At 44.1% G+C, this 14592-nt stretch overlaps 1 protein-coding gene across 1 annotated transcript; it reads left to right on the forward strand.

Moving 5' to 3' along the window:
- Window positions 1-960: 960 nt before the first annotated feature.
- On the forward strand, window positions 961-14523 carry lonrf1 (LON peptidase N-terminal domain and ring finger 1). Its single transcript, XM_080836473.1, has 12 exons — window positions 961-1673; window positions 4573-4688; window positions 5368-5490; window positions 7259-7498; window positions 8193-8412; window positions 8813-8915; window positions 9087-9201; window positions 9656-9777; window positions 10296-10454; window positions 11043-11205; window positions 11569-11721; window positions 13113-14523. The coding sequence occupies exons 1-12, from the start codon at window positions 1052-1054 to the stop codon at window positions 13269-13271; spliced, it is 2295 nt and encodes a 764-aa protein (XP_080692599.1). The 5' UTR covers window positions 961-1051; the 3' UTR covers window positions 13272-14523.
- Window positions 14524-14592: the final 69 nt, after the last annotated feature.

Genomic DNA, 14592 nt, shown 5'->3' on the forward strand with positions numbered 1-14592 from the left:
GCGTGTTTCAACGAACCAGGAAAGAAAATTCCTCTTCGCTGAATTGGATACCTAGAACCAATCAGCGCAACGTAGTATTACCATCTGACAGATTAAACTTTTACCTGCTCCCGTAGGAAGGACGACAAAAACATCTTTTCAATCGACAAATGCCTTGATCGCGTTTCTCTGTTCCTCTTTCAAAATGAATGCGCTGTCAATATCTGCTGAGATATGCCTGCTCACGTTACTTAATTAGCACTCAAGGCTAGAAGCTACCATTAGTTTCAATGATTTTTTTGGCCAACGCGTTAGCATAACCGATCAATAATGGTCTAGAGTGCTTTAGTTAGGACCTAAAATCCTCGGCAACACTCGTTTTGCGTATACACAACTAACCGAGTCAATGTAGACATAAAAAAGTCGTGTAGATAGCTTAAATCATATAAAATATGTCCCACTAAGCTCCCGAGACGGCGCCATCTTTGTTCATGTATATTCCGGTATATTCTATCTATATCTGTCCATCAACGTATAAAGCCCGCCCTTACAATTTGATTGGTTTAGATTGCGTTTCAACCTTTTTGAAACGTTAAATCTCTCCCAACTAACTCGATTCCAGACTGAATCTCCCAGACCAAAAATTTTGTGGGCGGAGTTCAGGCTGGTATCCAGGCTAACCGTTCTGTAGAACTTAAATGACCGAATTACTTTGACACACACTGGAAACAATTTAAACATAAACAAGAGTGAATTTTGTATTTAAATATATTGAAATAAAACAGCATGTTCTGCATCTGTCATCATAGTAGTGGCACTCACGGTTATTCTTCTGGAGTTGTGTTATGAAACATCAGAGCCAAGGTTTTGTAATCGAGCCCTCCCGACCAATCGGAGTGCGCCTTTTGTGTTCATGTGACCACGTTTTATGTAACAACGTATAGAACTCTGTGGGGCTCGGCAGCTATTCCAACTGGTCCACATGCCGCCGGACTGTACAGATATGTCTAAACAATTTGTAAATAGAAAATTGAATAGCTGGCAATAGACACTGTATGTCACCTTTTAAACAATGTCTCTCCCAGCTCCCGAAAAAGAAGATCCGTCAAAGGAGAGAAGGGTTTTTTTCATAGCAGCCGAAAGCGATTTCGACTGGGACGAAGAGGAGGACCATGTAAATCACCAGAGACTCATTTTAGTAAAGGCTGACACTTTGGCGACCGAAAACCGTCTTAAAGAAGCCATTGATATCTTTTCCATGGCTTTGAGGTATGGTTCTGTGCGGCCGGATCAGCTTAGCACACTGGTGGAGTGCATTCTGCGGAACTTCAAGAAAAAGGTTGAAGAGGAGACGCCTGTTTTAACAAAGATTCACCAGACAGGTGCCGAGGATAACGTGTTCAACTGCCCAGGATGTCACAGCTTTCTAGGCGAACCTGTCACAGTCGTATGTGGGCATTCGTACTGTAAGAGATGTTCACATCTAGGCCTTTTCTCTAAATGCAAGCTCTGCAACGAGGACTTAACGATAAGGGCCGGACTGCTCCGAACCAACGTGATTTTGAGCGGATTTTTGGAAAAATGTTTCCCCGATGAAATGCAAAGGTCTAAAAAGATAACCGAGACAGATTGTTTAATCAGAAGAAAAAAGTTTGAAGAGGCTCTTGCACTAGCTAACAGTTTTATAGATACAGGTAAGTTACATCATTGCTGTGTTATCTGTTGAGCTTATTTTTTCACCCAAGGTCTAATGTCAAGCACAGCCATCCTGGGACTTGTGCCTGTGTAACACTAGCACGGATATCACTTGGAGACAGTGCCTAGTTATTGATATGTTATATCAATAACAGTAGGCGTGTGCCTGAGTTACTGACCAACATTCCCAGAAACTAAACTCGTTATGTATTATGAGGCAAAACACCCTCGCAAATCATGTAACGTTAACCCTCTTGTTACAAAAGCAGCCTAAACAGGGCATGCGCAGTAGTGGCTCGTTGTGTAAGGGAGGTCGTGACATAATACAAAATGTTTTGTAACCTAGCAAATGCAAAAATATATGCCACACAACATTACTTTACTGGTGTTAGCCTACTTCTCCAATAACTAAGTAACTTGAAAGCAAAGGTAACTTTAGCCTCGCACTTTGTGTCTGAAGGCTGTAAACAGTTGATGATCCCATGCTAAGTAAGCTAACGTTATTGCCAGTGTGTCACTTTTCAGGTTCCTGAGATGTATGGACTTTGCTTTTTATATTTAAAACAAGTACAAAATTGAAATATATTACACTGTCCATACAGCCCCCGGAACGATTTAGGAGAAAGGCCATCATTTCTTATTTTCACATAACTAGGTGACGACGACTAATTGCATTTCAGAAACAAGGCCTTTCGGAGAACAGCTTTAAATCTCCTGTGGAAATACTGGAAGCACATTAACGATTTAAATATTTACCTTTGTCAAACGACTAGGATTTATTGTATAGTAAACATGGCTTAATTTTGAGTTCAATTTGGGGCTCAGTCGCCAGCACAAAGTAAAGCATTTAAATCTGCAATGGTATTTGGCTCAGACGCCGGTCTGCTGACAGGATAGTCATGCTGCAGACTCACAGGATGACCTGTATCTGGTGACATAGCAGTTGAGGTGTCCTCAGAGAAGGGAGCATCATGTCTCCTAGACTGAATGGAAACTGAAGATTGCTCAATTTGTTAGTGATATGCAAAAGTAGTTTGGTTGAGTATTTTTTATTGGGATCAAGGGCTGGTTCAGGTGTACATTAGGGGTGTGTTCAAAATATCGATACGGGGATACATCGTCGCGGGCCTCTTTACGATGCGTGTATCGATACGGAGGCGTCAGTATCGATACTTCACGTGTAAAAAAAAAAAAAAAAAAAAAATTTTTTTTTTTTTTTTTTTTGTCTGTTTCTTTGTACAGCGTCTACTTGGTTCATGTGCCTGCCTGCATACTTTGCCCATCATCCAGTTGATGGTATAATTTGAAAGCAGAGTTTCTGTAGAATCCACATGAGGTGAGAAATATGTTATGATGTACTGTCAAGGAGTTACAGGCAATTTTTTTTTGTTATAAGCCTAAAATATCGGGATACGTATCGTATACGTACGTATCGCATGTATCGCGATACATATCGTATCGCGACCCCTGTATCGGGATGCGTATCGTATCGCGAGGTGGTTGGCGATACCCACCCCTAGTGTACATGACTATTTTCCTCTCACTGTTGGCCTGGCTCTGTATATTCCAACAGTGTCGCTTCATGCATCTGTAAGATATACTGATGATGTATCCACCACATGTGATGCACCCTGACCTAGAGTGACAATACTGAGTTCTGGAATGCAGGGCTGAAATATGAACTGTAGAATACATCAGAGGAGGAGTGATATACAGAAAATCAGATTTGCAGTGAAAATAGATCCTCAGGGCAGATGTATTGCCATTTTCAGCCTGTATTTATAACGAAGAATTAAGGTGAGATGCAACTGTAATGTAGTGTCAGTCATTCATAGTATCCTTAAAGAAATGACGGAAGGATCATCTGTAAAGACAATGCGGGTACAGTGCAGTATACCTCAATCCTCAACACCTTAAGAGAAGTGCAAACTACAGACAGAAGCACCCATGAGTTAAGCCAGCACGCCAAAGTAAACTGCTTGTTTTAGTCAATGACAGGCTCGTAAGTGTAGCTATAAGGGTCTGACAACATGAAAAAGATCCCTACAAAAATACACCTGAGTTTGGTTACCTCAATAACTGTAAAGAAACTGTAGAAAATGTCTGTACATTCAGTGGGCCCGTCCAAATAGGCTTTTTTGCTGAGGAATTTTCATAACTGAGTGAAATTACCTGAAAGTATCTTAGTGGCAGCCATGGTTACAGGCTAAAACTGGTTGAATTTTCATAGGCGTTCAATGATTCCTTTCACATCTCCTTTAGTATAGGATACACTGGACTATCCTTAACGAAAGTTGAGGAGATAGTTCTGCCCCACCATTCATTGGGCAGCAACAACCAATCAACATGACTGGCATCAGTAACATCTGCCTAGTTGCATAATAACATAGCCTAGTGGAAGGGCAGTTGGATTGTCTTGGCATCATGGTTGTCACCCTTTGTTTATATTAATTGTACTTTACATCTTGCCTTGACCTCATGACGTTTTCCATTGAGGTCAAGGAAAGGTGTTCAAGAAAAGATGAGAGGATGAACTATCCAATCATAGCCAGTGTTTTACCGCATCTCATCTTTTGGTCTCAGTGCTTGTGATCGGTTGTCGAAGGAAGGTGCTCTCCTTTGAGTGGGAAATTTAGGATATTTTCCTCTGATAATTTATAATTTATCATCAAAGTATTCAACTTATAGGTTATTACCTATATCTCTCCATGCCACCTCTATATTGCCTCCATCTCAGTTATTTAATTTTTAGAAAATTCTTTCCTTCAAAGGGGTTTGACAGATGTACGTGTATTAACCTACTACTAGAGAAGAGAATGACTCAAACAATAGTCTAGGCAAGCAGTCTCAAAAATGACATGTTTGAAAGTTTGTCTCTCTTTTTCTCTCCCTACCTAGACCCTGATGATGTGCGTGTTCGTGCTTCCCGAGCAGACGCCTTAGTGGGGTTAGGGCAGCATCTGAACGCCCTGGAAGACCTGGACATTTGTTTGACCTCTGCCCCCTCGCCAGAGGTAGGTCACAGGCGTGAAGCCTCTGATAGTCTCCCTTCCCACCCTTCACACTGGCAATGCTCCCTAAACTGGCTAACACAGACTGGATGTAGAGCAAAGTTTAAACTGTGATTTGCTATTTATATATAATTAAGGGTTATTAGGGGACTCAGGAAAAAGTGTGTGAAACCAGGATTAGGTCTATGTCTGTTAAATGGGTCAGCAGGCCATGTTCAAGGAACCCTCTATCCAAGGGGATTTCTCCATGTGTAAGCTGTCATCTTCTTTGCTCATATTTTTATCACTGTCAAGAAGTAGTATTAGCAGGATAAATATAGCTTTGTGTAAACTAGTTAGTTACTGATAGAGGCCCATACGATGTAGGCCAATTTATTCGGGTGGTATTAAAACAGCACTTTTTTTCTTCCATTTCAATATCTAGGCTATTTCCAAACTCTTAACAGACTTTTGCTAGAGAGTGAACATTGTATTTGCGTTTATATTTTGTGAAGTTATTAGTATAGTATGAAAGTAAAATTATATTATTATATAATTATATTATTATAATTATTTTATATAATATTAACTGATTATTATGTGTACATTATGTAAGTGGATATGTTTGTTCTCTTCCCAGTAGAAAACCCCTTACAGTCATCCTGTTTCATAAAGCAGCTTCTGTCTCTTTGTGTCTCTCCAGGGCTATTACCGTAAGGCCAAGGTCTTGCAAGAGATGGGCCACGTAGATGAATCTCTGCAAGTCTTCCTACACTGCCTGGCTTTGGATGAGAGCTTCCATCAAGCTAAGCATGAAGTAGAGCTGGTAAGATACTTTTTCATGGTTGGCTGCAAGCAGGTCAGGTTTGAGAGGCCTTCTGTGTTTGAACATTGTGAGGTTTCAGCAGACCATGGTGCCTATGTCGTTTTGCCATATGTCTAACAGAATCAGAATGCTCTGACCACCCTGTCCTTATTGTTATCTCTGGTCGACCTCTGAGATGTACACCTTGTATGGAGGTGCCACCCTGTGTTATGCTGTGAGTAAGAATCAACGCAGGCTATGTATCATATGGGGTTGGAAGCTAATAAAGCAGAGTAATGAGAACATTTGATTGGAAGGGACGGGTCATCTTAGGGCTTGGCACCATGAGGTTGTACGGAGTGATCATTAATGAACTGCTTGTCCTCCATCTTGTTTGATCTCTTGTGCTGGGGTTACAGAGTGATTTACATTCCTGTCAGAAAATTGTGGTTTAATATTTTACAACATACCAGCATGCCAGTGTGGTATCAGATTATACAAGTTGTCTCTGCCGGTCAAGCCTTGTGACTTTCTAAGTAATTACTTTACCTAACTTGGGTCGAGAAGTCGGGCTGTTGCATACAAATGGAGCCTTGTTGGTGCCCTTTTTTTCCTGTTTTCGCGTTTTCTCTCTGTCCATGACTGCACTCTCCTGAAGTCTTTGACCTATATTCAGTTTTAGACCGCTGAGTTTCTACATTTAGTCATTTAGCCAACGCTTTTGTCCATATCGACGTACAAGGGAGAGAACAGTCAAGATAAGAGCAATAAAAAACCTGGTGTAACAATAAATACTACTTTACATAAGAGATAGAAAAACAACATAGAAAAGAAAAAAGAAGTGCAGAAATGTGCAAGTTAAGCACAAGTCAAGGTGCCAGTTAGGAAGGGAGGTGCTCTGTGAAGAGTTGGGTAGAGAGGGACGCCCCTGCTCTGGTAGCACTAGGCAGTTCGTTCCACCAACGTGGAACTACAAATGAGAATAGTCTGGATTGCCGTGCTTGCACAGATGGCGGTGCCAAACGCCGCTCACTAGACGAGTACAGCATCCTGGGTGTAACATTTGCACTTACAAGAACATTTAGGTAGGTGGGAGCAGAACCAGCAAGCCCTCTGTAGGCACTCTCTAAAAGGTTTTGTTATCCAACGACAACAGACCTCACCACTCTCTGAAGAGTGGAAAACACCTTTCAGCTGCAAAGTGTTTTATAAAATTACTTTTGCCTTTTTGCTGACTATGAACGTTTTACATCTGGCTTTCAGGCTTCCTTCACCAATTGTATCTATCCATTTTACTGTACTTACTCCTTGTTGCCAGGTGCACCCAAGATTCTCGCAGATATTAGGGTTAACTCTGTGTTGCTCATTAAATCTTGCCATTTGCAGTTGCAGTGCACAGCAACTGTGAGAGCATCAGCTAGCATTTTGTGGTTATGGAGTTGGTGGTGTCTGAAGACCAATGAGTAACACTATGTGAGACATCAGTGCTTTCACTTACACTTTCACCAAATCTTCTGTTGTATGTTAATGGTGAGGGCCCATCCTGGAAGGGTTTCATTCAGTGGCAGTGGCAGTGTCTGAGTCAAAACATCCCTGGGGAATTACTGATGTCCAGCCAGGGAATCAGCCAGGGAAGCCGTTTGAAGCAACGTAGCAAATAACTGATCTTTTCATATTTTTAATGTTGTGGTGAAGATTGAGTGCTTTCCCCTCCCCTCTTCTCTTCTCATAACGTAATTTTAAAAGACACCCCTTCTGTCCCTCTTTTTCTCTCTCTGTCCCTCTGTAGATTGTCCACAGCCTGCTGTCTCCTGCCTGTGACAGTGTGAAGGTTGGTCTGCGAGAAACAGCCCATAACACCTCCCCTCACCTGCGCAGCAAGACTCAGGTGTCAGACCTCCACCAGGAGAAGAGTCCCCCCCACCCCCACACCTATGCCCAACAGCAGCAACAGGAGGTCCAGAGCTCCCCCCATCGCCAGACAACTCCCCGGGCAGCCTCTGCCCACCCCCCTCCAGAACCCCCAGAGGTACGGACCCACCAGCAGGTTGAACAGAGCTATGAACCCTGCATCTCAGAACCCACAAAATGTACAGCTGTAGTGAATCTAGCTGAATTGCAAAATGATCTACTGCACGCTCAAATGATTGAATAATCAACTGCGTGCTAAACGATGGGGAAGGAAGAAAAGAGGTCAGGTTAATGATTTTTGGAGTCCTAGACTTAGGCAGCCAATCAGCAGCTGTTCTTCAGGGGCTCATCACATGTGACTGCACGGCCAGGTGACTTTCTGGTGGCCATGGTTAGCAACTTTAGCAGAGAGGCTCTCCTTCATCCCTTACATTTTGGGCTGCTGCTGTTTGGAGGGACATATGGTCTCACTCCTCTTTTTTGTCTTAATATTTTGGATGTCTCTTTTATAGGATCACATATTACACACATGCTTGCAAAAGCATATGCCTTTGTTGTAGGTGCCAAGTTAAGGCATCTCTTCTGTGATCCTAATTGCTGGCCCTTAAGAAGCAGTGCTGTTGGCACATGCACGACTGTCGTTGGCGCGTATTCCTCGCTGATGTTAGAGAAAAATCTGCCTCGGTTGGCATCGTGCTGCCCTGTGGCCTCAGCAGAGACTCCTCATATCTCACAGTGGTCTCTCTCTCTCTCTCTCTCTCTCTCTCTCTCTCTCTCTCTCTCTCTCTCTCTCTCTCTCTCTCCCCCCTCAGAGGGTGGGTCGGTCGGAGAGTCTGGAGCGGCCCAGCCTAAGCCGTGCACTTTCCATGCGCACCCATGGCCTGGGCGGGGAGGAGGGGCTGAAGCGAGTGTACTCCGCGCCCCAGCTGGGTGACCAGGAGAAGGGTTCGCTGCTGAAGAGGAAGTGGCCAGTGTCTGATGCTGGACCATCTGTCATCTACAGCGGAGGCAACAAGCATCAAAAGCAAGGAGGTGAGTCACTTCATTACACGTATCACACTTGGATAGTGATACAGCTACAGTGGGTTGTTCACAGTAGTTATTACAGTAGCTCTCGCAATACAAATGTATTCAGTTTCAATCACATTGTTTTGAATAGTCACCATTACTTAGAATTCATTAGAATAAGTTCAAGTTTTTTCTGATATAGTCTCTCCTTAAGACTGAATTGGGGAATGAAACATCCTCATGGCACTGAATCCTAACTAGCGGTGGTGCCCTTATGACACTAACGACAACCATAATATTCAACAGGCTGAGTGCATCTAACAGACGTGTTGTTTCTGTCCCTACCTCCTCTCCTCCTTCCTGTTCTCCTACCCCCTCTGGTCCTCCTCTTGTTCTGTCCTGCGCTCTCCCTCTCCTGCCTCAGTGACTGGAAGTGCTTGCACTGGAAGGGCCTCCCGCACCTCTCACAGAACTGTGGCCAGGGACTTGCTGAAAGCCACTGACTTTGAGTGCTCCCTCTGTATGCGGTAAGTACACTATCAGTAGGGTTTTATTTGAAATGGCATCTTAGCCACTACAACAAAAAGATGTCTATTCAATTCATTATTATTCTTCATTATGGTAGTGGTTTGCTCTTTATATGTTTTGTTCATATATTATATTTATTAATATGTATTATGGATATGTTCTTTTTCCAGATTGTTCTATGAGCCAGTAACGACACCCTGCGGCCATACCTTCTGTAAAAGCTGTCTCGAGCGCTGTCTAGACCACACCCCACAGTGCCCCCTCTGCAAAGAGAGCCTCAAAGAGGTAGGAGCCCGTTGCCTTGACACTACCTTCGAGGCCACCTGGCCCTGAATTGGCTCTCTAACCCAGCCTACCTCTACAAGAGGCTGAAGAAGGTCCACTAAGAATAAGAATGCTTATCCCATTAGCGACACAGGAAGCAAGTAAAACAAGCTATGAGGGAAAAAAATATCTCCAGTTACGAATTAATGGCTTTTTAGTTGCCAGATATTTGTATTTTAGTAAGACACTTTGACTTTGACTGAATTGTGTGTGGACCTATTCCTAAGGCTAAGCTCCTGCACTTGGCCCACTGCACTGTTACTCACCTGGGTGTGGACTTCAGGAATCAGTAAAGCGATGTCACTATGCTAAGTCCAGACCACACCTATCTAGCTTGGAAATGAACTCCTACTCTTACCTGGCCTTTTTTAATCTTATTCCTCTCTCTCTCTCTCTCTCTCCCTCTTTTCCTTAGTACCTTGCCTGTAGAAAGTACAACATTACGAGAATACTGAACCATGTAATAGTGGAGCACCTATCAGAGGAGCACTCGGAGAGGGAGAAGGTCCACGTGGAGGAGACCAAAGAGCTATCTGAGTGAGTACAGTTCACAGTTAGCCTGCACACAAACTCACTGGCGAGTTGTTTGGCGTTTTTTGGACACACAGGAGCCTTGGAGTTGCTAATCACAATATTGCAGGTATTGATACTGACAGGGTAGTTGGCATACCTGACCTCATGAATCTAAAACAGTATTAGCATCCTCCAAAAGTTGACATGGAGTTGCTCCCTTTCCGTAATCTGAACATGACACAAGAAAACAGACTCTACACTCCCCGGTAAAGCTCAGCCATTCCAGTGAAATTTGGATGGAGGCTTCTTAAGTGACACTGAAAATGCAGTGTCTAAACTCACACCTAGAACAGCCTCTATAATCACAAATAGATGATGTTCATTAATCCCCCAAAAGCACTTAACAGTAGAATACATTTTCTTTTTTGTTTTCTTTGTGAAGCTCAGTGACTTTTTAAATGTATTTGCCACTTCTTTCTGGCTAGCTTACTATCTGGCTACTATTGTAATGAAACTCACTTCTCTGTCTCTGTCTCTCCCAGCCTGACGAAGAATGTGCCGATCTTTGTGTGCACCATGGCCTATCCCACAGTGCCTTGCCCGCTGCACGTCTTCGAGCCGCGTTACCGCCTCATGATCCGCCGCTGCATGGAGACGGGCACGCGCCAGTTCGGCATGTGCATAACTGACTCCCAGAAGGGGTAAGGACAGCTTCTTGGCACCTGTCGAGGCTAAAACCAGCCCCATTCTCTAACTTTTACTCCTTACTTCTCTCTCTCTCTGGTGTGTCAGTGTTTTTGGCACCCCTTTCTTACCTTGGGATGCTGTGGAGGATCAATTAATCTTGTCTCCATCCCAGCTAGCTCCCTCTAAGCAGTCAACTGTTTGGTATTGTTTGTCAGCCATTTTGAGTGAGGTTTTTTATACTTAATTATTCATGAATTAATCCTTGCTCATCGACTTCTAAAATAAATCCAACACATCCCCTAACCCAACCCCCCAGACTGACACTAGTGCCACCTCACTGGATGTTGAACCTCCTCTGAACGTACGGTCTGGTAGTTAGGACTGTTTAGATGTAAAATAAACAGCAGACCTGGTCAGAATTTGCCTGAACACCCCACAGTGTATTTCCGCAATAGTGTGCAGACCACCACTGAGTTGATAGCATTACTGAAGTTTAGATAACTGATATGCTTTGACAGAATGACTGATATGTGTCTGTCTGTAGAGAGGTTAAAGTAGCGTGGTCACTACACACTCACCTGAACCCCCTGTGCTTTCCTCAGGTTTGTGGACAACGGCTGCATGCTCTTCATCCGGAGCGTCCACTTTCTGCCTGATGGACGCTCGGTGGTGGACACCATTGGGGGGAAGCGCTTTCACGTGCTTTCCCGTGCCATGAGGGACGGATACTGCATTGCCGACATAGAGTATTTAGAGGACACCAAGGTAAACAGGACAACCACACTCCTCATAAGACAACATGTGCACTGCTACCCAAAACCCTTCAGGGTTTACTGGGCTTCTCCACTGCTCAGCTACCCCACTAGAAAAGGGTTCTACATACCAGTTTGATTGGCTCTAAGAACAAGCTTAAGTACCATTCAGATACACACATATACGCAGGGATTTATTATTTTAGTTTGAGTCAGACAAAGAGCCAGACATTGCCTTTATCAGTTTCCTCTGAGTCTCATCCACTATCAAACTCAATAGCATCCGCCATTCAACTGCTGTGGCTTTTGTTTTGTTTCAAAACACACTCCCAGACATCCCTGTATTGACTTGTGTGAATATGTATGTGTGTGTCAGGTGAATGATGGTGAGGAGCTGCTCAAACTGCAGGAGCTGCATGATCGGGTGTATGAGCAGGCCTGTACCTGGTTCCAGAACCTCAAAACCCGCTTCCGCAACCAAATCCTGCAGCACTTTGGGCCCATGCCTGAGAGAGAGGCAGACATCCAGGTAAGGGCCACATTCGTATTTGTACCTATTTGTCTGACCAGTCTATTTTTTCCTTTCTTTCTTCCTTCCTTTCCTCTGCTTGGTCAAAATAATAATACTTTGACGGCTCTGGATATCAATTCGAATAGATGTTCTATCTATGTAACTAGACCCAAAATTAGCTGTGTCATTCAGTTAAGACTCTGTGGTTCGCTGGCACAGATGGACCTTAGAAACTTTAAGACCACTGAGGTCAGCAGGTCAAGAAGGAGTGTGCCACTTCTTCCGCCCCCACCTGACCTAAGAACAGGAAGGCGGGGGAGGGGGGCCTCCTCAGCTGGGTTAATCCTAGCCATGTGAGTTATCTCATTTCCATGACTGCAGGGATTGGGTCCAAATCAGGCAGGAGGGGAGCGGAGAGTGTGGATTGTGACGGCTGAAGTAGGACAGAGGTTGCATTGAGGACAGTCACGTAACACAAGCAGAATGCTCTTACATCACAAGTTTGCCATTTCCGGAAGTAGAGCGTCACAGCACTCGACACACACACACACACATTCACACACTCCTCCCTGGTCTGCCTCGCTGCCCCTCTCTCACACACTCCTTTTTTCCATACCTGTTGGCACACTCTTCCTGCTCCATGCATGCTGGTGCATTGGACTGCAGGGTTCCACAGGAAGAACACTATGTTGTTGTTGTGCTACCTCTCTCATCCACCAGTGTGATCCAGAGCTGCAGTGTTGACGTTACATCATGTGGATAATGAGTGTCTCCTAACCAGCTTCTGGTGCCGTGAGAGAGGAGATTAGGCATTTATAGAATAGCATCGCCCGGGAAAAATAACATCTCTAATCCTGATTGATGGGTTAGGAAAGTGATTACGCCTTTTTTTGTTTTTGTTTTGTGTTGTTTGTACCATTACTGTGTTTATATTTAGGTCATGTAATTTGGTTAGTTTCTCAAGGTGTGTATGTGCAATGGTATGCCTAGTTGCAGGGGTTAGCTGTTGTGATGCTAGATTGTTTACTTATGAACAAGCTAAGCTTCTGCCAGGTTCAGCTTCTGTCTGGTTGATGTTTTTGGGTGGGTGATTTAGGCCATTGTTCAGACTCGCATTAGAACTGCATTGTACTGCATCCCCTGACAGCAGAAGATACTTCAAATATTTGGTTTAAAAAAATGAAATCTCTTAGTAAGTAATAACAGTAGCCCCTTTAACAGTAGCCCCTTTCATTTCGCCTTGGTCTGTCTAATCACACGCACAAGGAAAGTTTTATGTCAAGTGTTGGTGCGAGCAATGAGTTTCAAAAAGGCAGTGCCTGTTTAAATCAGGCCTCTTAAAGATGTCTTGGTGGTTACTGTACAAGACAAGATACTTTGATACACAGTCTGTGTCTCTCTCTCCGTAGGCCACTCCTAACGGGCCAGCGTGTTGTTGGTGGCTGCTGGCGGTGCTGCCCGTGGACCCGCGCTATCAGCTCTCCGTGCTCTCCATGACCACGCTACGTGAACGCCTGCTCAAGATCCAGCACATCCTCACCTACCTGCAGAGCCCCCCAAACGAATAGAGCTTCCATGCGTCATACTCACACACACACTCACACACAGGTGCAGAAACAGGTCTTCCAGCGCCAGACGGCCAAACTGAGCCTGTCCATCTGACCTGGGGATGATGGCATGATGGCAGATGACCTCCTTCCAGCAGCAGCAGCAGCACCAGCCTGGGCTCAACAGCAGAGACACTACCAGCCCTGACAGACACTTGTGGGGAAAATACTAGACCCCCCCCCCCCCCCCCCCCCTCTTTCAACCTTCCTCATGCTCTTTTTCTTTCTCTGGTGCTAGTATTAACAAACTATGCTATTTCTCTCTCTGACTCTCAGTGCATATACAGTACATCAGTGGCAGATGAGCACAAGGACGCTGTCTAACCATGTCCATGAGACTGTGACTAGGAACGACCCTGTGTCTTGGAAGGAGGTGTTCTGTCATGGCCCATGGTGTCTCGTGCAACAGCATGATATGCTGGTGTTCGTAGTCTCAATCTCAGTTATTTAGCTGTGTGTGTGTGTGAGTCTGAATGTGTGTCTGTGTTTATGAGAGGATTAGATGAGTCTTTAAATATCCTGAATGCTGAGGGGAAGTGCTGGTTTACAAAAAAGAAAATCTTCCAAGCACTTTGTGTTGCTTAGTCACTTAGTTTATTACAACGAATACGCACAAAATCGCCACCCAATACCTATGGGTATACACATTCATTTCTTAGATGAGTGTGATGGGCAGAACATATATTTTACCTCTTATTTTATCTGTTTGTATTTTTTTTGTTGTTGTTGGCTTCACCGCCAACTCCAAAACTGCTAACACGCACAGTGGGCACTCCCCCCTGATAGGCAGAGAGGCCTGTCATTACTATGGCTATTCTGTCTCAAGGACCCCTAGCCACAAACTGTCTCGACAGCTTCTGACCACACAGCTGAGGTAGTATGGCTTTGGCTGAGTAGTGAGGCTATTACACTTACGTTCACTTGGACTTTCTTGGATAAATCTGTCCTCCTGTCAAGCCAAAAGTCCTGATCAGTCCAATGTCAAGCAAGAGGAAATCTGTTTATCTCGCAAAAGCGTAGACAAATTGGCTAATCTCTAGTCATCTGGATTCTGGTTCCTGTGACGACCCAGTGGGAGACCTGATGTTTTTGCCTTACGCCCCACTTGCATTCTGCCATTTTGGCGCAGTGCATGAGCTTCCCTATTCCTTTTTCTGTTTTTTTTTTTTTTGCATTCCTTTCGCTGGAGTTGATCATTCTGGTGTAGTTTCACTTTCAGTCGCAACCTTGCGGCCAAATCATTGTGTACAAAACATTTAAGAAAAAAATGCAAAAAGGAAAT

Source organism: Sprattus sprattus (assembly GCF_963457725.1).
Source record: "Sprattus sprattus genome assembly, chromosome: 4".
Taxonomy (NCBI): domain Eukaryota; kingdom Metazoa; phylum Chordata; class Actinopteri; order Clupeiformes; family Clupeidae; genus Sprattus; species Sprattus sprattus.

Excerpts from the sequence above, each read along its gene's own strand:
- lonrf1 (XM_080836473.1), top strand. The coding sequence starts at position 1,052 with ATGTCTCTCCCAGCTCCCGAAAAAGAAGATCCGTCAAAGGAGAGAAGG. Across the intron at positions 4,689-5,367 it reads CCTCTGCCCCCTCGCCAGAG|GGCTATTACCGTAAGGCCAA; the intron begins GTAGGTCACAGG and ends GTGTCTCTCCAG. Across the intron at positions 11,722-13,112 it reads AGAGAGAGGCAGACATCCAG|GCCACTCCTAACGGGCCAGC; the intron begins GTAAGGGCCACA and ends CTCTCTCCGTAG.